A 23,206-nucleotide genomic window follows, 5' to 3' on the forward strand; every position below is an offset into this window, starting at 1 on the left:
GTAGTGTCCAGGAGGGGGCAGTGTTGTATCAGCGTTTCATCAGTGAAAGTAACCAGTAGGTTTAACCCGCCCAACACTGTTAATATTAATCTATGTTCCTTTTTGAGTCACTTCTGTAACAATTAAATGTGTACATTTATTGTTGAGCACAGGGCTGGTTAGTGATAGAATCAATGTAAACTAAATATTTAAAAATTAATAATAAATAATGTTCTTAAATAAAATGAAATAGCAAATTAATATACTATCTCTGTCACGTTTACTCAGACGTAAAATGCAGTGTGGAGGTCTTATTGCAGAATAGCGCAATGTCAATCACTTCTAGAGATATCCAATCATGAGACGTTCGGTTGTTTCTCTCCATCTTGATTGGACAAAAGCTGTTTATTTACATAAATGTGGGTGGGATATCAGGCCTCAGTCCCGGCATCGCATTGTGATTGGTCCAGTCTTACAGCTCCTAGGGTTCTGATTGGTCAGAATTCTGGTGGAAGTAAAGCAGGACGGGCTTCATAGAAGATTTCCGTTGTGTTTCATTTGACAGTCACTGACGATTGACGGGAGTCCTTCTGCTCAGGTAAATACTCATTTTATAAAAACATACCTATGATTTCATAACATGGCCTCCGTATATGTTTTAGTACACGACGGGGTGATTGACATAGATTTTCCTTTTGGGAAGTAGTTTCCAGTGCTAAAAACAGGAGGTATCCGCTCAAGTGTGTCAATAACGGTGCCGTTACTGCTCTGTCACATTGTTCTTGTGGAGGTCAAAAGGGAAGAAGAGAAAATAATCTGAAACCTGATGATATTTATGAGGGTTAGAAGTTGTTCTTCGTCCACGTCTGTGGCGATAATCACAGTAAGTCCACGTTAGTAGCATAGCAAGCTAGCTAACATTATTCAGAAACGGCGTCAGCCATCAGAGATTGCGTTATAGATGGATAGTCAGCCGGGTGCTCTTTGTCCTGGATGGTGGAAACATGTTAACAGCTCTAATGAGCCAACCCTGTTTATGCAACCTATTGGCAGGAACATCGCCGTAAAGGCGTGATGTTTATGGTGATGTGTTAAGTTGAAACGACTAATATGTGTCAGTGTGTGTGTGTAAACAACGAGGCCCCACCATACTGTTACAGAGCCTCTATCGCCTGCTGTATAGGGTTCATGTTGTTGTCATCTAGCTAACGGTACGCTGCTGCGACAAAACACCCTCTGTTGATGTAAACTAGCCAGTTAAATGTTATAGAGCTCGCAGAAACAGAACAACTGTGTTTTTAGTCTGTTAAAGGCTTCCTCACTAGCCTGGTGTGTTTACACCACCACCACCAAACAATCCTGTCAGAGGTCAGTATGCCAACGCCTCTGTGGGTGCAAATTATGCAAAACTATTTTGGCTGGGGGGGAAATATGAGCTGATGTCATCTTAGAGTTCACCTTGGTCACCAGTTTATGTGTTGGAGCTTTGCATACTTAACATGCTGTCCATGGGAGCCACATTTGCAAAGGGCATAACTGAAGTCCAGTGGGCTCAATAAAATGTATTAGATCAATTGATTTGAAACATCAGCACTGTACAAGGACAGACACAGCCTGTGTCTGCTTTGATTAATCTGGTATGAGATGGGAAAGTAAAAAAATAATATAGTTTCTATTGTACCTTACTTTTATTAAGGGGCATTTTGTGACATATGACATTATTGACCAGTTTTCTTTGTATTTAAACAAACAAAAATTCACGGTATGATCAGTTCATAAAAAAAATTGATGAAGGGTACTCGGCATCCAATCATGGGTTTGATTTGGTCACTGATATGGATCACTAACTGGTCTTGGTTTGTTTTGAGAGTAGCTTATTCAAGACCAGACTTGTTTCTCTGTAGTTATCTCCTTCCACTGTTTAATCATCAAGATATAATGGAGTGCAGTGTCACACTATTTTTCCAACAATATATCATTTCAATGTGTCAAACACATCTCAATGGCCCTGTTGTTGTTATGGCCTAGAGTGTGTATTGTGTTTAGTTGTCAGCCCAGGTCTGACCCTAGGCAGTGGAGTCAACACTAGCTTCATTGTTTATGGAGGACAATGGGAGTAGCAGGCCTACATTGGAGGGAGGCACTGCTAGGAGACTAGAGGTTGGATACTGTCTCAACCCATTAGGGACTGCTGGCCTGTGCTGTTGTTATATTGCCACACACAAGATGATGTAGACAGAAACGGTGACAACCTGAAGCAAAGCATCATGTGTGGCAAGTTTTTATCTAAGATAGTGCTCTAAGATCTAAGAACTTTTTTATCTGGAATGATGAAACATTTTGCACAGAGGCTGAAGCAACAGAGTAAGAAATAGTTTTTAGGACAAGTAGGTTAGGCTTTATCATATATAAATTCCTTAATTCACCCATAATGTCATAAATAACTAAAATTCATATGCAGTATTATGGCCTTGAAACTGTGTCCTTTCTAGCAGCATCCTGTTCTGTGGCTTGTTTGTAGGGTTACTTCATGTAACACAACACCCCATCCTCAGCTTTTCACTGATTGGATTTCATCCATGCAGCAGTTCAGCCCCTCTCTCTGACTTACTGATGGTATGAATTAAGTAGGAAATGCATCAGATTAAAGCTGCAGCTGATGATAGTCCGTGTTATCACCTCATAGGACATTGCTGTTATCATTTGTTCAAGCTTCTGTATAAGCTGTCAACATTAGCACACGAGCTGAAACAGAAATGTTTTCTCAGATTTAAGGATTTGCTGCTGTTTTACTCTTCTCATTTTTAGCTAAATTAGTACAGGTTTTTGCTCTTGGAAGTTGAGAGACTTTGATTTTTCAAGTACCGTACATTTAGATTATATAACTAAATGAATAACTAAAATGAATATTAGTTTATTACATAATGAAAAAAACATAAACAAAACATTTTACACAAAATATTCATTGTGATTTAATAGTGCAGAGACATGGCATCACAATATACAGTACAGTCACATCTTCCCCCTTCCCGCCATCACTTTTGACGGGCATTCAAGCATTCTTTATTCTATTCATTCTATTTATTTCCTATAGCCATTGTAATGTCTTTTCTTGGCCTTACAAGAACACTTGTTTGTGTAAAGGCTGTCCCATGCTAGTGCAGTAGCCTACTTTGTATGCCATTAGCAAACATCATAGTGTCTGTGTTGTTTGCCGCCTTGTGTTCCCTCCAGCCTCACTTTCTGCTGGAGTTGCCAGGGATGGAGTGGGAAATTGGGACCTCAGTGGGTTCAGCTAGTGTAGCTGTTTATTTGTGTTTAGATGGTGAATACAGCTTGTTGCTATAGCATTTATATGTCTGTGTCAGCGGAATTCGTCTGTTCTGGCAGACATAGGCTGTAAGGCTGGTATGTAGCTGGCCTGGATGAACTTTTAGAAATTATTGCTCCAGCGCAGTCGTTCAGTCTCCCCGGGCAGAGTAAAAGTTGTTGAAAGAAGTGAATGTAGTTGAAAAGTTTATAAGCAATTCCTCACAGGCTCTTGCTATAATTGCTGTGTAACTGCAGTGTTTCTTGTAAAGATATTACAGTATGCTGACATGTTCGCTCATAATAATAAACTGTAAACATACATAATCTGGCATACCCACCCCAAAATAGAAACTGTGTTAAAAACTATGCCATCAAACCTTTGCTTGTTTTCTTTTCATGATATTGTAATCCTCAAGTGTCTTGTTAAATCCCTGGCATAGTAAGAAGATCATCCCTTCTGGGGTGAATGGGGGAGGGATGGATGGGTAGATGGGTGGATGGATAAAAAGCAGGAAAAGGGTTACCATCTGGACAGGTTTTTATCTGTTATCTAGAGAGCCTGCTGTGTTAAACAAAAGCCTGGCCTAGTGTCCTGCACTGTGTGCTACTACAGGATGCAGTAATTGGATCATTCTCTGTCGATATGTTTGAGTGTGTTTTATAACAGATATACAGTATACAGAAAGTTTTGTCAGGGACTAGCAAATTGTATCCCAAAATGCAAGGCAGTGTTCTCCCTCTGTTTGACCATATTTCTGGACTCTTCACCATTTCTGATGCAGCTTAGAAGTATTTATTTCTGTATCAAGAGACAACAAAAACAAAAGAAAATAGCAAAACAATGTGCTGAGCTCATTTTACAGTTTACAGGAAGTGGCCCTGATTCAGCCTCAATATGTTTGATCATGTTTGGGTGGTCACACCCACACACATTCTGCTATTCCTCACATGGGAGTGAATGTTTGATGTGTAGTTCCATCAACTGAGGTGTCATCTTTCCATGAAGGCAGCTGTAAAGTCAGGACTAAAACATTATTTATTACAGGCTTCAGCATGAATAACCAGGAAAATATGCAGCCTTTACTTTACTGACTCCTTATTTTACTACTTAAACTGTGACTTACAGTGACGTGTCAGAATTGTTGACTGATATCTGTCTTTGTTTCCAGTGGCCATTGATGGACCATCCCTATGAAGAAACAGTGTTACAATGGGACAGAGTACCTCGGAACAAGGGTTCCAAGAAGACACTCATGAGGTGGTTATAGCTACTATAGTTATTTATTTAAAGATTCAAATACTTTTTTTTGTCAATTCCCTCTGTTTAGAACATACAGATGAACCAAAAAACTTAATGTCAATGTGGGATGTGCCATACTCACAAGCAAACACAATGTGCTGGTAGCATATAATAGTGAGTTTCTCTTAGTCTACATGTATAGTGATGTAACAAAAAAAAACAAAACAGAAAAAAGCGATTAAAAAAAAAAAAAAAAAACTTAAAGACAGTATTATGTGCATGTACATATGCTACATTCACACTTTGATTTCTAAGCTTCATTGTGTCTACCTTGATGTCTCCTCTAGCTAATGTATATTTCAGGCTGTGTATTCACTCACCATTTGTTAAGTCAGTTGTCAGTGTCCCCTGTGTCCAGCTTTAGGCCTTTTACTGCCAAATAACCCACCTCATGAACTAATCAATAACCACTGATAACAGACATGTAGTCTTGTTGGCTGTCAGCCAGAGCACTAAAAACCTATTACTCTTGCTCTCAGAATAGTACATCTGATGGTTTGCTTGCCAAACACACACAGTAAAATAAACAAATTAATTTTAGCTCCAGGATCTTTGGTCTCGCTGCACTGATAGTCTTGTGCTTAGTGCTTAGTTTGATGTTACTGATAAAGGGTCTCCTTAATCAAGCTAAACGGAAAACAGAACTACTCTGCTGTGCTTTTTCCTGCCCCTGGGCCTGGTATTTTTACATCTGGAATCCTGACTATATAAATAGTGGGCAAAGCTGGAAAGCTCTATGTGTTTTCAATATTGTCACATATAGGCGCAAATAAGAACAAGTGTCAGGAAAATCAGATGAGATGCTCCTTTCAATTTCAGCCAGATATTTCTGCTTCCAGGGCAAATCCCTCATCCTCACATTCCAGTACACTTCAGTGGAACTGGAGCCCTCAGGCTTATACTTAACACAACTAGCTGCAAACTATAGAAGTATTTTCTTTTTCAGAAAAGTAATGCTTCTCTGCAACTCTCTTATCCCATCAGGACGTGTATAATAATGTCAAGACCTTTGTGGAGGAAGAACTACAAACAAGCATGGTGAGGCTGCACAATGAGTTCCATGTTTTGTAATTTAGCTGCTGTTGGGTCATCTTAGCAGGGAGTCATATTAATGTCATATGTATCTAAGCATGGCAAGAAACAAGGAAAAAAAGTGTAAACTCCATATTATTCAGAAAGTACTTGCAGATAAAATTCAAATAATTTTATCATTAACTTCCTTCCTTTTTCTCTCCTCAGATGGTGGGAATGGTTATTGGAGCGGGCATTTCCATAGTCCTCATCGCCATCCTCATCTTCTTCATCTTACGGAGGATCCAGCTTCGAAGTCAGTAGCTGTTGTGATGCATTTCTCTTCATGCTCAGGCAACAAACAAGAGCCATAAAAATGTAGCGGAATTGTTCTTTTTTTTTTATTATTCCACAGACATAGAAGCTCAGGAGGCACCCAAGTACCGCTTTCGCAAGAGAGACAAAGTCATGTTTTATGGGCGAAAGATCATGCGTAAAGTGAGTGTGAGACTAGAAATTGTTGTTAGTACAAAGTTAGTATGTGAAAAGTTTTACTCAGAGAAAATCATTTGTTTTTTACCTATAGGTCTCGCTGTCTACCTCTTCCCTGGTGGGTACATCCTCTTCTTCTCGGCCACGCTTAAAGAAGAAGCAGAAGATGCTCAACATTGCCAAAAAGTATGTCAGAAAGCTCACTCCCAACAACTACAAAACTATACAAATAATATGCTGCCAACAACCTTTTATGTCTCTCCATCTTGTTGTCTCTTACTTGTAAAGGATCTTGCGCTTTAAGAAAGAAGTGCCCATCCTTCAGGCCAAGGAGCCCCCTCCATCTGTGCTGGAGGCTGACCTAACTGAATTTGATGTGGCCAATTCCCACCTCCCATCTGAGGTGCTCTACATGCTCAAAAATGTCCGGTAGGTTTTACCATCTGTGTGACTGCTTTTCTATTTTTCATGCATTTCATTGCATTATTTAGTTGTGTCATGTTTTGACACACAGTGGTGTATGTTAATACAGTTCCTAATGCTTCTTTTGTCCCTCTCGTCAGTGTGCTGGGTCACTTTGAGAAGCCCCTCTTCCTGGAGTTATGCAAACACATGGTGTTTCTACAATTCCAGCAAGGGGAGCATGTGTTCAGGCCAGGCCAGCCCGACAGCAGCATCTACGTGGTTCAGGATGGAAAACTAGAACTGTGCCTTACTGGAACGGTATGCAGGATTTTAGTGTGCAGTATTTCTTTTCTGTGACTTTTACGGAATAAATAATTGTTTTTGTGCATGAGTTTTGTATTTGTGTTGCAGTAAAATATTATTTCAAACTGAAACAAGGGAAAGAAAGCAAATCTATTTCGGTGTTCAACCATGAGAGTTTTGGCTCTAACAACTAGTAACATCTGATTTAGATAATTTTATTATATTATTTGTTGCTCTGCAGACAGTATCTATGTCTTATCGCTGTCTTGCAGGATGGCAAAGAAAGTGTGGTGAAGGAGGTTTACCCAGGAGACAGTGTCCACAGCCTCCTCAGCATTCTGGATGTCATCACAGTAGGTCCCACCCATATAAGTCATGCACCGCATGCAGTTTTTTCCCATACACACGCATACACACACCCACCTACTTCCTGTCACAGTTTATTTATTCCTCAGTCACCAGCAAACACAGTGATTTTATGTTGTAATACACTTTCAACCCAGTAACAATTTGATAGCATTACAATGTTCTCAACATTCTTACGTTTCGCAATGATGAAAACAATCAATATGTTTGCAGTAAGAAGCAATCCCTGTTAATGCAGAGGATGTGAATCATTCTGTGGTGTGTCTGTGTGCAGGGCCACCAGAAGCCTTACAGAACAGTGTCGGCAAGAGCAGCAGAGGTTTCCACTGTTCTTCGTTTACCTGTAGAGGCCTTCCTGTCAATATTTGAGAAGTACCCTGAGAGCCTTGTGCGGGTAGTGCAGGTGAGTCGGGTATAATTCTGCTTCATTTTGACCCAGTATATTAAGTACTCTCAATTATGATTCATGTTACATATTCCCAGCAGTGATGCATCAAGTGACTAATTTCCTGTTTCATCTCTTTAGATTATCATGGTTCGTCTCCAAAGAGTAACAGTCCTAGCCCTGCACAACTATCTGGGGTTGACCAATGAGCTCTTCAGTCATGTGAGTTTATCACACAAAGACACACAAGTACTCAGTACACCATGCAAAATAGCACAGCTATCGCCTTCTAGCTTGTCCTGGGTACCATCAGTCCTTTTGGCATGGACCTCACTGTACTCAATACACATTTTCATTTGAGTTCCAATGCAAATAGTGTCTTTGTTATTACTTTTCCAAGTCACACTTACATGAACCGTTTCCTTTACATACATCATCTATAATACAACTCATTCCTGTTTTATAGGACATGCAGCCCTCACGTCTGCCACCTCCATCACCCCACCCTTCACGCACCAGTCCTGTCCGCCATGGCAAGCGCTTTGGCAGCCTGACAGTGCCGGAGGAGCATAGAGAAGCTGCAGTTAAGGGTGAAGTTCCAGGTAGAGTATAGTGTGCAAAGCTTGTCTCTCACAGAGATTGAGAATTGTAGTTCAGGGCTAATTCTGTTTGTGGTTGGCTGATAATGCTGCAATTTTATCTATTGCAGGAGGAGAACAAGGGAAGGATCGCGCTGTGCCAACTCTCAGCAGAACAATCTCTATGCCTGTGGACATTGCTGGTGAGGGACTGTTCTGTAGTCTTGTTGACCACATGATATGCTGTTGTTGTTCTTTGTAATCTTCATAGTGACTGAATGCAGATCACACTTCCCATCAGTGCTATCAAATGCAAAAACACTGTGGATTGATGCCATAGATTTAAAGTATTCAGTGTGTTGTTGCCTCTTTTGTTTTGCACAGGTGTACAGAAGGGTTTGAAGTCAGATTTCGACATGGCATATGAAAGAGGACGGATTTCTGTCTCAGCAGAGGATGGCAACACTCCTCCAACCTTTACTCGGGTCAGTACACTGAAGAGTCTAAAACAGATAAGGTTGACTTTATTGATTCCCTCACATAAAATTGGGTAATTACAGAAAGGGCTAGAGTTGTGCCACATCTATTCATACATTTTGTAGATGTGCATGTTCTGTTTTTAACCTTGTTCTATTTTAACATAGATATGTATGTGATTACAGTCTGTATCCCAGGAACAGCGTGAAAGGAAGGTGACCGTAGATGAAGTTCCATCAGGTATCTACCTTTATCCAGAAGAAGACTCTGCTGTGGATAATATCTTTACACCTGTATCGAGTCGATCCAGTGCTGCTCTGTTTGAGGAAGCTCAGAAAGAGGTCCTCAGACTCATGAGAATTGAGGTTTGTTGTACACAATGGTGTATTTCTGTTATTGTGCAATACTGTAGTGTCACCTCTGTATCATGTGACAGTGTTCCTTATCTATAAAGTGACAGAAGGAAACCATTAATCTCACTGGCTGTGGATCATAGTACTGGCTTTATTGTGGTGTGACAGATGAGCTTCCATATGATGTATTGGCGGTTGAAAATGGATGGATGGATGATGTATTGGTCATATAGAAAATTAGAGTTATTAAGGTGACAAAAAGAAACAGTCAGTTCTTTTGTGTTACATTTGTGGTAGGAAGTTGTGTACATTTTTAGGATGCAACATGGGGTAAAGGAGAAGTGATTGCTGCATTTACTCTTTCAAAATATCAAAGAATGAAAGATAAAACATTTAGTTTCAGAATTGTTTGCAGCACAGTTACCAATGAGAATGCATACATTTTATTCACACTGTTCTTCCTCTTGGGTTCATCCTTCATCACAGTTTGACTTGATATTTTTGACACTCTATCCTCTCTGATTTAGAACCCAACCCTTTTAAATGGCAGAGTCACTCTGCACCATGCAAAAGCTGGCGCTGTTTTAGCAAAACAGGGAGACCAGGTACTTGGTATTGAAATCTTACAACATACAAAAATGTTGCATTCAGATATAGTAAGTGAATCACTGCAACAACAAAAAAGTAATTTTGTTCTCCCATTCGTGCTCTCTCTCTCTCTTTGTTCCTTTTCTTACCTCTAGGATGTGAGTCTGCACTTTGTCCTGTCTGGTTGTCTGCATGTCTACCAGCGGATGATCAACAAGCAGGAAGCAGTCTGCTTGTTTGTCACCCACCCTGGGGAAATGGTAGGCCAGCTTGCTGTGCTCACTGGAGAGCCCCTTATCTTTACCATCAAGGCAGTCCGTGACTGCACCTACCTGAAGATCTCAAAGTCAGATTTCTATGAGTGAGTCTTTCATCTTTACTATGGACAAACATTATCCTGCAAAATATGTGTTTATTTCATGTCAGATGCATTAATAAAACACATATGGTCAGTTATACCTTGAGCAATCCACCCTAAGTGCTGACAAGTTCAGGGTTGAATTGCAAAATGAAGCTTAAATTATGTCTGCAAGAATCTTCCAGTTTTTCTCTGTGTGGAGTTTCTATATATATTTTTGTCTATATGTTTGTGCTATGTGCCCCCCCCTGCAGGATCATGAGAGAGCAGCCCAGTGTGGTGCTAAGTGTGGCCCATACAGTGGCCATCCGCATGTCTGCTTTTGTCAGGCAGATGGACTTTGCTATTGACTGGATGGCTGTAGAAGCTGGCAGAGCGCTCTACAGGTGATAAGCTTGTGTGTTTTTCTTGCACAGAGATAATGTATATGACCTAAATATAATGTTTTTGTTCTGTATGCAAACTGAAGTCATTCACTGACTTCTTAAAACTTTAAACACAATCTTCTTCTATTTCTAAATATTTTTTTTCTCTTGGCATCTGTAGACAGGATGACCAGTCAGACTGCACCTACATTGTTCTGAATGGACGTCTGCGTTCAGTCATTCGCAAGACAAATGGAAAGAAAGAACTGGTTGGAGAATATGGTAGAGGAGACCTTATTGGCGTGGTGAGAACAAAGCTCCTTACCTTTGAGTCATGATTGTATAGATAAGAATACTTGATCATAGTTAACTAAAAAAGCCTTTTCCTATTGATCTGTTGAAGGTACATTTTGTTCAGAATTCTTAATTAAAAGCTCTCATTCAGTTTCACAGAAATCTTCTCAGCTTAGCTTTTATTGTAAAACATTTATCTGACTTAAATATATACTATATTACAGCCAGGACATAAATGATGATGATGCTAAGCCATTACGCTGTGACTGAAACAGCACAATAATATTATTGCAACTCAGAAAAACAAAGTGGCCATACAGTCCTTTCAATATATGTTAGTTTGCAACAGTCTGTTGTTGTGTTCTTGCTTCATGTATTAGGTGGAGGCTTTAACCAAGCAGCCAAGAGCCACCACTGTCCACGCTGTGAGAGACACAGAACTGGTTAAACTGCCCGAGGGAACACTCAACAACATCAAAAGACGATATCCACAGGTTGGTGACTTTGCCAAAAAAAAAAAAAAAAAAAATCTTGAATGAGGTGCTGTGTACTGTATTTTGTAAAGCAAATACCTCAATTCTGTATTCAGGTTGTGACACGGCTGATCCACTTATTAGGTCAGAAGATTCTGGGCAACTTGCAGCAGGGTCGTGGGCCCTTCTCAGGTAAGCTGATGAAGTACAGTCTGCACATAGGCTGATGTATCTTTTACTTACCTTATTCACATATTGTGTTTCCTTTCTGCCAGGTTCAGCCTTTAGTCTGCCCGGTATGACAACAAGTGCTGATGTCACTAATCCTGCTAGCAACCTTTCCACTGTGGCTGTGCTGCCTGTGTGTGATGAAGTGCCAATCAACGCCTTTAATCTGGAGCTTAGCCATGCTCTCAATGCCATTGGTAGATACAGTACTTTTGTGTTTGTCTGAAACACACTTTTTTTTTCCTGTAAGACTGCTGGTTTCTGTGTAGCTTTGTCCTGATTTTAGCATGTTAAAGTAAAACAGTGCAATGAGTATATATATTTTCTGACCATTTCGTACTGCCCTCTCTGGAACCTGTAGGGCCCACTCTTCTATTGACCAGTGACATAATAAGAGAGCGTCTGGGTGCTTCAGCTTTGGACAGGTAAGTCTGATAATCAGAAAATCATCTCTAAAATCACCTGCAATTTTACCCCATTTGTCAGTTGTGGTCACCATCCTTTGCTGTATATTCTTATCATTAGAGGGTCACCATATCATTTTATATCCATTTCTTAATCACTGTTTTGTGGATTAAAGTGTAATTCCTCACTCTGCTCTCTTTCTGTATCGATTAGCATCCATGAATATCGTCTCTCCGGCTGGCTGGCCCAGCAGGAGGACATCAATCGGATTGTTCTGTACCAAACTGACAACAGCATGACCCCTTGGACTCAGCGCTGCATACGCCAGGCTGACTGCATTCTCATTGTTGGCCTTGGCGACCAGGAACCTACCCTGGGAGAGGTGTGTGTGTGTGTACATGGCAGAAACTTGGAAGTGAGGATAGTGTTACCAATCAACCCCTTTACTCTATTTTCCTCCAGTTGGAACAGATGCTGGAAAACACAGCAGTTCGGGCTCTAAAGCAGCTCGTGCTCCTCCACAGAGAGGATGGACCTGGACCCTCCAGGACGGTAGAGTGGCTCAACATGCGTAGCTGGTGCTCAGGACATCTTCATCTTAAGTGTCCTCGCAGGGTCTTTTCCAGACGCAGTCCCAGCAAATTGGTTAGAAACAAACTTTTATTGTGTTTACCAGTTAACTACTCCCTCCTTCATGTTGAGGAAAAGTTGAGGAAAGCTGTTATATTTATTATATTTTTAATCTTTCTGCAGAGGGAGGTATATGAGAAGGTGTTTGAGAAAACGGCAGACAGACACAGTGATTTCTCTCGGCTGGCCCGAGCCCTTACTGGAAACAGCATCGCCCTTGTCCTGGGAGGAGGAGGCGCTAGGTGAGCAGAGTCAATGAGGACAAGCTATATTATGCAAACTGAAACATTGTGTGTGGAATTGCAAGAATATAGCACAGTAAATATAAAGTGTAGCACCTTCAGGAAAATATGTAATTTTCTTTGCCCAATCAAAAATGAGATCTTCCTCATCTTGTGCATCTGTCAATCTTTTTTGCTTTCTTTTCTGCAGAGGTTGCTCACATGTTGGTGTAATAAAAGCTATGGAGGAAGCAGGGATTCCTATTGACATAGTGGGTGGGACATCAATTGGCTCATTTATTGGGGCACTGTATGCTGAAGAGAGGAGTGCCGTTCGAACCAAACAGAGAGCCAGGGAGTGGTCAAAGGTACAGCACACTGTTCTGTCACCACTCATATCTGCTGACATCTTCTTTGCCCTTATGTCTGATCCCTCTATGATTTATTCACCAGGCAATGAATTCAGTCTTTAAAACGGTCCTGGACCTCACATATCCCATCACCTCCATGTTCTCCGGCTCTGCCTTCAACACCAGCATCTATAAAGTGTTCCAGGACAAGCAAGCTGAGGTGAGAGACTTTAATACAAAAAAAAGTTTCACAAATAGTGTCCAAACCTGCAGGGCACTCTGTCCAAAGACATGAATGTTGTGTATTTTCAGTAATTTTTAAAATAATTATAAAATTTTGTGGCAATGAAATGCCTTTTCTGTGTCCAGGACCTCTGGCTGCCATACTTCAACGTAACCACTGACATCACAGCCTCAGCCATGCGTGTCCATCAGGATGGTGAGTAACAGCTGAGCTGACTGCAGAGAGTCACCAGCCTTGACTAAATACGTTGTTAAGATAAGATAAGATAAGATAAGATAAGATAAGATAAAACTTTAATCCCGAAGGAAATTCTTGTGCCAGAGGTTACATTAAATGCAGTTAAGTACAGAGTATAAGAGTACAAGTGTCACTATAATCCAAATCAGAGTACAGTACGCAGTATGAGCACAATATATGATACATGGATACAAATCTGGAGCTATAAGGTGCTAAGTAAACATAAATATAGACCAGTGGAGGGAAAGACAGTGATGCCTGACGTGATTATCTAGCTCTTCTCCCTACAGAAAGGAGCTAGATAATCATGTCAGGCACCACTGTCATTCCCTCCACTGGAATTAGGGTTATTATTGATATTTCAGTACCTCACCTGCAGTATATTTGCATACATTATTTTAGCACCCTTGCATATACATAGGCAACAAATGGCATAAATCATTCTCGATATTTAACAGAGAACCAGTTATACTCTTAATGACAGAGAACTAATGTGTGGCATCAGTATGTTTTCAATGCAATGTGAGTAATGCTTGCTGCAGTCAGTTACAGTGACTAAATCGATTGCTGGCTTGTTGTTGCACTTGCACAGAATTTACTCAAAAGTCATATAGTATATAGTCTGTAAATGGAAGTAGGCATAACCTAAAGCAGAACACGAACATCTACTTATGCATCATGTTATCTGACTGGACAGCATGTCCACAGCATTAAGGTTAAAGGTGGGCATACTCCAAACTGAACTAAAGCTGGTGTGTTTTTGAACTTAAATTCTGCAAATGCTACCACAGTCACTACAAATGCATCTGTTTAAAAGCTAAGGCTGCTTCAAGTCAAGCAGAAAGTAAGTCACAACAAAAAGAGAGCAAGAGTGTACTGTATGTTGTGAAAGGACTGAAATGGCTGCCTGCAGCTGTCAGAGCCAAATGCATTGTTTGATTGTGGCACTATTTTGCCTGCACAGACATACCAGCTTGATTTTTGTTTGGACTATGCCATAGTCACAGTTAGCAAAGCATTTTACTAAATATGTGCAAAGGAAAACATTTCTATGCTTGTGCCTGAAACTGTTCTGTCTGACTTGCATAAGAATGCACCATCACTAACATTAGCTTAAGTAGATCTCCATAGTCTGAAATGACTCTTTCCCAATAAACCCCTGCAAATCCAGTGTCCCATCCTCTGTGCCATGTATCATTCATCTGATAATTTACATTACTGTATATTAAATTAAAGTATGTGTATGGTATATACTTACCGTAAATAAGTATTATAACTAAGGCTAATCACTGGATTTGAGGAGTTTATTGGTTTTCAGTCCTGCAGAGAAACACTGAATGCTAATGTTTGCATCGTGGCATGTATACGAACTAACTGCTGGAGCAAAGCCTTACCCTATCAGTTTCACTCTTCCATCATCTGCCTCTCCTCCTTTACTTTGACTGAATTAACTTCTTTCTTTCTTTTTTCCAGTTTCATCTTTGTTTTCATTATGCAAAAATGAGCATTTTCATTGTTTGGTGTCCATCACATTGGTTTCTAAAACTCATAGATTTTGCCCTAGATATATAACTTTGATGTCAGGTCTGTCTCGACATAGTGAGACACCACAGATATCCTGTTTCAGAGGTTTTGCTGTAGGCAAAATAACCCATGTAGTCACTGACCCCAAATGCTGTATCCCTCTCATGCCAATATGTAGGATCCAGAACACTTCGCCCTGCCCTTGCCCTCCTTGCTATTTTAATGACATCCCATGTTGCTTGTCTCATTCCTTCACCTCCATTCTGTGCTTCTTGTAGTTTTCCGGTTTTCACTTGTCTATCCTACCTCTGTGATATCTAGAATATGTCATTGAAGTCATTGAACGGAAATGGTTATCGGATGCCATTTTGATGCATATAACATATTGAGCGTCATCGGTATTACCGCCTTTGGCTTTGGATGAGATTTGAAACTAAACAAATGTATTTGCCTAGCAGATTTCTCCTCATTTCACAGTTCGGAGAATTTAGTTGAAGGTCCTCCCATCTCAAAGTGATGGTCTTTCTCTCTCTGTATCTCTCTTTCTCTCTCTCTCTCTCTCTCTCTCTGCTTGTCATTCTTTCACCTTGCTTGTCATCTAACAGCACTACTACAAGATTTGTTAATATGCATAATCCAACCTTAAACAGCCATTACTGTTGCTAGTCAAATTAAATTTGCATACATGTGTTGTCATTCTTTCTACCTAATTGCTTCTACTTTAAACTGTATTACTTATTATTACACTTATATTTGAGTATCCTGTATTCTGAACCAACCTTATTATTCAAGTCCAGTATTTTCCTTTAATTGGTTGTAGAGTAGTCCTGTCTAATTCTTGTACTTTAAATTGGCTTTACAGGCAAAAGTGGGTAATTTTGTTGAAATTCTATCCACCTGTCTGTATGTTTTGCCACTGGCAGCTTTTTCCAGTCTTCTCTGCTACATCGCAGGCATTCCTTTCTCCTTTCTCCTTTCTTTCTGCTCCTTCTCTATTTCCGAATACCTCTCTCCTTCTCTGTATTCTTCTCATTCTCTTTTTTCCAACTCTGACATAGAGTCTGGCCCATATTTGATGTGATCCTCCTTCTCCATCTCCATTTCCCGACAGGTTGCGTCTGGCGCTATGTTAGAGCCAGCGCCTCCTACACCCCCTATTTACCTCCCCTCTGCGACCCCAAGGATGGCCACTTGCTTGTGGATGGTTGCTATGTTAACAATGTCCCAGGTCAGATTTTAAACACCCGCTCACCAAAACCTCCTACCCCATCCCTAAGTCGACAATCAACCACTTGGCTTGCCCTCCTCTCTTCTCCCTTCCAAGTTCTCACTTGTAACTAACCCCACCTGGACCAGGTGGACATTGGGAGCCCATGGTTTGGAAGGAAAGACTTAATCCATCATACGTCACAAGAATGATTCAATTAGTCCCTCACATTTCACTAAATAACAACCAAAAACACATCTTATTTTTTCTCCCATTGGCTTTGAGATTCAACCGCACAACGCATTATCTCCATTTGGTGCAGTGACAACAACAATCTACTGACCTTTACTCTCTTGGACATGAGGTTTTGTCCATGCATGTTTGGGCAACTGTTGGTTATAGGGAGATGCATGATGGTTAGGCTTCATCTGGCCCTGTAGTTTTGCTAGAAATTTACCTTCTGTAAAGTTCTGGATCTGGCTTGTAAAGACTCATGACTTAATGCATCACTGGATTTGCTTAATTTTGTATCGAAAAGCAGTCAGTAACTTGCTGGTGGTTCAGCCAGGGTCAGTGTTAACTTGATTGGTTGTGGTTTTATGTGGAGATGAGAAAACAGACAGCACTGTATACATTTTGATTACAGGAGCGCTACAGGTTTTGAGACAATAAACAGGCGGCACCATGTCAACATCACATCCGTCTGCTGTTGCTGTGAATGATTGTGTGTTTCAGTCAGCCTTGGTGTTGTTGTCCCACGGACTGAACTGCAACTTATGTTTTTTGAGCGTGTCCTGTTTCTGTTTCATTTCAGTCATCTCTGCCTATAAGAACATGTTCGGTCTCTCCCACTCAGCTCCTGTCCTCTCCCCAGGCTTTGCTTGCTTTTATGTGCATGCCAGTGTTATATTAGATATTGAGTCCGTCTATATATTTTTTTTGTAAATATATACTCATGGCCTGTCCATTTTATTTTCTATTTTGAATTTGGGAATGTGTGTTCTGGATCCTGCTGTTGCACATTTCAGCCACCTGTAAATACTGCATAAAGTTACAGTAAATTCAGAGTGAACGAGTAGACACTCCTTAAAAGTCACATTTCAATAAGATAAGCCTTGCCTCTGCATTCACATATACTCCATGCATAGTGGCACCTCTTGCTTTTCTCTGTGGTGCTCCTTATCCTTCCAACCCATGCAGCGCCTGGCCTGCTTCTGCCCCCTGCTGGCATTGAGTTGTACTGCAGGACAGAGTAGGCTGGTTGCTTTTCTGCCATGTTCACGGTGAAAAATCTCCAAACATTGTCACAGCAGCATCTGCCGCTGCATCTTCTCTTGACAACAATAAAAGCAGGTTTATTACATTACATGTTGCATTTGACAGTCTGTCTGTAATCACAGGCAACAAGGCATTGTTGTTGGGACATAGTTTGGAGATTAAAACCTTGGTTCTCTGTGATGGTTGCCATTTACTTTTTTACCTTATGCACAAGTCACACAGGGTCTCTGTGCAAGGTAATGAGGTTTGCAGTGGTGTACAGCAGAGTCTAAAGGTGAACAGAACTACAGTCCTCTAGCCTTTGCAGGGATCGGCTACCTTCGTTTGTCCGACCTCCCTCTGGTGTTTGGATTGCGGTCTGTGTCGACACTAATCTGAAACGTGTAGCCAACATTGAGATGTTATTCCCCTCCTCCTTCCTCCCTCCCTCCCTCCCTGGTGTGCCAGGCTCTCTGTGGCGCTATGTACGGGCGAGCATGACCCTCTCGGGGTACCTGCCGCCTCTCTGCGACCCCAAAGATGGCAACTTGCTAATGGACGGTGGCTACATCAACAACCTGCCAGGCAAGTACAGGTGGCAACTCCCCCCACCGAATTCTACCCCCTCAACCAACTTTTATGTCTGCCCATCTCTTGCCTCCCAGCGGAGGGGGAAGGTGGAGTGATGGATGGGGCTGTTTTGTATGGGGAATTTTTATATCTAGAAGTACATGTGGGTATAATGCTAATGGAGGAAAGTCTTGTGGTAGTGCTGACTCTCCCCCATCTAAGTATTTCTGTTTATTCTATTAAATCAATTAACTTAATGATAAATGTATTTAAAAACTAAATTAAACATTTAAATATTCTGCTTTATTAGATGGGAAAAAGTCAACATTTAGTCAGTTGTACTGAAATTCATACCTGATTCCTTCTATGTTGAAATTAAGCTTTTATTTTTTTTTTGGCTAGGTGATAATAGTAAATCATAGTAAGTATTATTTGATAATATTGATCTACAATTTCTGTCCAAATACATCAGGGAAGTTACATTTTAACAGAACAGTTTATTTACATTTTGCATCTCTGAATAAGAAAAGCAATAATACTGGATTTGGCACAAATTTGTTGTATAGAGAGACATTGTCATCTCCCCTTCATTTCACCTTATTTCAGAAAATACAGTCTGAACAGTGCTCAAAGGCAAGAGACAAATTTTTGATCTGGTTTGAACTATGTCACGAATTATGCACACATGTTGTTTGCTAATTTAAATTTTTTTTAAGGTCAAGAAAGTTGTGGAACTTGAATTATAAGACTAGAAAAAATGTATAATTTCAAACACTACACACCCAAATGCTATGTACCTGACAGTCTCATTTCCCTCAACATGATTTGTAGCTTTATGTTTCGCTGATCAAAAGACAGAACAACTAATTGTGTCTTTACTATCTTTACCACAAACTGCAGCTTTAATTCATGGCACATTTCAAACAGGCTCTGAACATAGTTTGTGTTTTGCCATTGATTACTGTACATGTGCACTGTCAAATAAGGTGGAGGTCCACAAGAAGGGAGGGGGTCTTAATAAGATCTGCTTATCTATTTTCTGTTGTGATACTGATTTCTACTGTATCGCCTAGCCCCACATTTCTGTTTATTGCTTTGTTTCAACATGAGGAAAAATGAGTTGTGTGTGTGTGTAGACTGAGGAGCAGTTTTTTTGTCTGCGGACCACTAAATAGATCTTTATTTATTATTGAAAAGCACCTTTAACTGCAGCAGTGATATTCCTGTCATGTTTTAAGCATAAGTATGACATAAGCTGTCTTTTAGCTTTTATTTCGGTGCGCATATGAAAACTCCCCTGAGTCCGTGTTTGTATAGTTATGATACAGAATGTACTGATAAAGCATAAAGCCATATTTCACAAACCTCTAGACTGGCAATACTCTATTTGGTATGGAAATCATGTCTCATTATGGCCCAGACGAGGGACGAGGTTTGTGAAATATACTGCTTTCTGGGCCCAAAGATTGATCCAGCCCTGTAAAATCAACATCCTTTATTTCTGAATTTTATTACTCAGCTTTCTCCCTGAAGAGCCTGTGCTCGATCAGCCACTTTTATAGTTGTTCTTGGCAGGCTGGATCAGTGCTTGGGGCTTGTGGGATGTCTTCCTGTTTCTGTCTTTGAATAGGCTCAACACCACAAAAATGCTTGCAGCCACAAATCTCTTTTTAACGTTAACAAGTTGATGAGAAAGGTCATGACTTTAGGCCCTGTGCTTATTGGCCAGGACAGCATACCATTTTTCTTTTTCTAAATTGCAGTGTTGTATGTCACTAATTGGCCATAAATGCTCTGGAGTGTGTCTAACCATTTTTGTGGTGTAGGCCTGGAACACTGTGCCTCCTAAAATGAAGGTTTAAAGGAACTTGAGTTTATCCCGAAACAAGCATAATAACACAGGATTTATTGTCTTATCATCTCTGCTGCTGGATTTTGTCGCTCTGTGTTTGTGCGTCTGCACGATTGTGCGTATGTGTGCGAATTCTGGTGTTCCAAATCCTGCAACAGCCGACATTGCAAGAAACATGGGTGCCAGGACAGTCATTGCCATCGACGTGGGTAGCCAGGATGAGACTGACCTCTGTAACTATGGTGACTCCCTGTCTGGCTGGTGGTTGTTGTGGAAACGGATCAATCCCTGGGCAGAGAAAGTAAAGGTAAAGTATGGGCTGGCAGATTGAAACATTGCGATGGGATCAGCAGATTGAATTATAGTCAAAATGTAATGTTGACCCATCTCATTTCCACAGGTGCCAGACATGGCAGAGATCCAGTCACGGCTGGCGTATGTGTCTTGTGTGCGGCAGTTAGAGCTGGTGAAAAAGAGTGCCTACTGTGAGTACATCAGACCGCCAATCGACCGCTTCAAGACCATGGACTTTGGCAAGTTTGACGAAATCTATGTGAGTTACTTTCCTGTTGACTTGTTCATTACTCCCTACAGAACAGACACTTCATAGTTTATTCAGTCTATTTTGATTGGTCAATAATTTCTCATCATTATTTTAGGTTAGCACTGACTAAAAGCTCAATTTTTTTTCAGCTCTACAAAATGAATTGCATTGTGCGATTAGATGACATGCCATAGAGGACTATACATGTGCTTACTGTGTAGTGAACTGGGTGTAATTTTGCACACAGCTTTAAAGGTTTCTTGACAAATTCATTGGGACCTCAGTGTAACAGCCAGCAGCAGACTCATTGTGGGTACTTTGGTGCTCCATTTGTGCATTATCCCTCATAAATGCATATAAAAAAAACATAAAATAGTGTATATGCATATAACTGTTCCATTTTTAACTTTAGCTCTAAACACACAGCATTTTGCTTTCGTTAATATTTACAAAATAAAGCCTGATGCTATCAGAAATGCAGGGGTGTAACACTGTGTCCATTTATGTAAGATTGATTTAATGCATCGCCAAACACATTACCAAAGTTACCAAAACTCTTGTGTCTGGTTAAACTACTTTCAGGATGTGGGCTACCAGCATGGAAAGCTGTTGTTCACTGGCTGGGCTCGAGGGGACATCATTGACAACATGCTGAAAGACCACCGTTCAGCCGACTACAATGACGGCAAGATAACCGACGTAAGAGGAACACAGCACATACACTGTAAAATATATGTAATAAAGTACAATATATAATCATTCAGTGATAATATCTTGTCTGTTAGTCTTTCACATGTCCAGGAGCTGACTTCACTGACCTGGCAGAGATTGTATCCAGGATAGAGCCAGTCCAGATCTACGTAGCTGCAGAAGGTGAACTTTTTATATATTCTATTAATATATTAAACATTTTTTTAAATAAAGGATTCTCTTTATAAATGTTGGTATATGTTGTTCAAACCACAATAAATTAGCACTATATCAAATATTGTTTCAGTATCTAGCTGTACAGTTCTCCTTTCAGATTATGTCGGATTTAATTTGTGTGATAAATTAAATTAACAAGGTCGTCTAATTTAACCATGTGGGTCAGTCATGTAGTAAATTCTTTTTGTAATATCTCATCCGAACCTTTATGTTCAGCGGAGGAGTCAGACTGTCTGACCGAGTACGAGGAAGATGGGATGGACACAGTGAGAGAGGAAGAAGGGGAAGAAGAGGAGGATGAGGCAGAGGACCCTGATGACCACTCCCCTGGAGAGTGGGGACAGAACGGAGTCTTTCAGACTGTGAGTACGCACAAAAACTACGATTTACTTTCTTTGTTGTTATAAAAAACACAATCCACTTAAATGTGATTTAGTGTCATGCTGCCCTATTGCAGTACTCACTAATTCACAGTGAATATGGCTCTTAATAAATAGAGCACTATATCATAGTTCTGTAGATTACAACTGTGATCATGTGGCCGAGTAGTACACAGGAGGGAATTCAGAAGGAACTAATGAGCTTTAGATTTTAGTCTTAGATCTACAGACTCTCTGAAATTGTTAATATCTTGCGTCTTTAGGTAATTGACTCCTCAGAAGGCGTCTGGTTATCAACCACAAGCTCATTTTCGTTATATATTATATAATTATTAATATATATATATATATATATAATATATATATATATATATATATATTGATAAATATATATATATATATATATATATATATATATATATATATATATATATATATATATATATATATATATATATATATATATATATTGATCCTCATGTAGCTGTGTCTCACCATGTGATAGTTCTTCTCTGTACTCCTCTGTATGAAATAGTCCTTAAATACAAACAGCATGTGTTCTCACTAGAAATTATTTATCAGTTTGTCAGGGAATCTGCCACTTTGTCAATGCAACGTCTTGCTGATGGAGGTTTACAATCATGAGGCAGTCTTTCTAGTCTAATATCCTCAAACACATTTACCTGTGATGATCTGCTAAAAAAAGCCCCTCTATCCTCTAAACTGCAGGATGAGGAGAAATCTGTGAGGCAACGCAGGAAACTTGCCAGTGACTCTAACACCTCTGAAGTCTCAGACTGCTGACAAAGGAAGAGTTAGGAGGAGGGAGGACAAGAACAAGAGTCAAGTTATGGGTCCATAAATTGTGATGGCTTGAGATGTGTGGATGACACACTCAGCCCCTGAAACTCTGAAATACTGTTCTTACTTTTTCCTGAATGGGAGCCACTTTTCATCCACTAGGCCATCGAGTCTTTGCTTCCTCCTGATTTATGCGGCCTCAAATAGCAGCAGGATTTGAAAGAGTTTCTTCCCAAACGGTACTCTTTCCTATTAAAACAAAAATCTATGTCACTCTGAACATTTGAAACCACCTGCATGTCTGGTCTGTCTCTAAATCTGTATGTACGTCTTTGATGTTGGTACAGCTTCTCAGCACGCCATTATTGACGATTTGTGGTATGATGCGGTCCTAATTTCCTGTGTGCACATGTTAAGATGAGTGTGGATGGTACGTGTGCGTTAGGAAGAAGATAAAACTTTATTAATCCAGGAAGAATGGACACCAAAGTAGAAATGTTAAAAGAACATGTAAGAAAGCAAGATGGAGAAATAGAATATTGATATAAAAGTAGAGACGAGGAAAGCATTTAGTTATTTTTAATTTATTTATAATTAACGCACAATGAAGTGAAGTTGATGTGTGGAGGTTGGACAGAACTGAGCAGAGGATGGAAAGAATGTGTGATAGAAATGACGAGTGGCGTTGCATCTGCGTACTTGAACTTGTGTCTTCCAGTTGTTTTGTTTGAGATTTTTGCCAGATGAAGCTGATGCCTTTTCATCCCGCGTTAACCCACTCAGAGTGAAC

General features: G+C 40.2%; 1 protein-coding gene across 3 annotated transcripts; it reads left to right on the plus strand.

Annotated features, from left to right (window-relative positions):
• The first annotated feature begins 459 nt into the window (after nucleotides 1–459).
• On the plus strand, nucleotides 460–23,015 carry pnpla6 (patatin-like phospholipase domain containing 6). Of its 3 annotated transcripts, none has more exons than XM_028400802.1 (36): nucleotides 460–577; nucleotides 4,461–4,549; nucleotides 5,576–5,629; nucleotides 5,831–5,918; nucleotides 6,018–6,100; nucleotides 6,189–6,280; nucleotides 6,383–6,523; nucleotides 6,658–6,817; nucleotides 7,075–7,155; nucleotides 7,443–7,571; nucleotides 7,695–7,775; nucleotides 8,020–8,155; nucleotides 8,263–8,334; nucleotides 8,516–8,616; nucleotides 8,794–8,973; nucleotides 9,489–9,566; nucleotides 9,705–9,910; nucleotides 10,162–10,293; nucleotides 10,454–10,577; nucleotides 10,947–11,060; nucleotides 11,156–11,231; nucleotides 11,315–11,464; nucleotides 11,629–11,692; nucleotides 11,886–12,054; nucleotides 12,135–12,317; nucleotides 12,426–12,544; nucleotides 12,735–12,891; nucleotides 12,977–13,093; nucleotides 13,243–13,312; nucleotides 15,990–16,106; nucleotides 19,923–20,071; nucleotides 20,165–20,317; nucleotides 20,891–21,007; nucleotides 21,094–21,181; nucleotides 21,452–21,597; nucleotides 22,345–23,015. In XM_028400802.1, exons 2-36 carry the CDS (start codon nucleotides 4,502–4,504, stop codon nucleotides 22,417–22,419), a joined length of 4,050 nt encoding a protein of 1,349 aa, XP_028256603.1. In that variant the 5' UTR covers nucleotides 460–577; nucleotides 4,461–4,501; the 3' UTR covers nucleotides 22,420–23,015. The 3 variants fall into 3 exon arrangements, with proteins under 3 accessions (XP_028256603.1, XP_028256596.1, XP_028256612.1); XM_028400795.1 differs by lacking the exon at nucleotides 15,990–16,106 and adding an exon at nucleotides 17,811–17,927; XM_028400811.1 differs by lacking the exons at nucleotides 19,923–20,071; nucleotides 20,165–20,317; nucleotides 20,891–21,007; ... (1 more) ...; nucleotides 21,452–21,597; nucleotides 22,345–23,015 and having other exon boundaries at nucleotides 15,990–16,781.
• Nucleotides 23,016–23,206: the final 191 nt, after the last annotated feature.

This window comes from Parambassis ranga, chromosome 1, assembly GCF_900634625.1.
Source record: "Parambassis ranga chromosome 1, fParRan2.1, whole genome shotgun sequence".
In the NCBI taxonomy this organism is placed as follows: domain Eukaryota; kingdom Metazoa; phylum Chordata; class Actinopteri; family Ambassidae; genus Parambassis; species Parambassis ranga.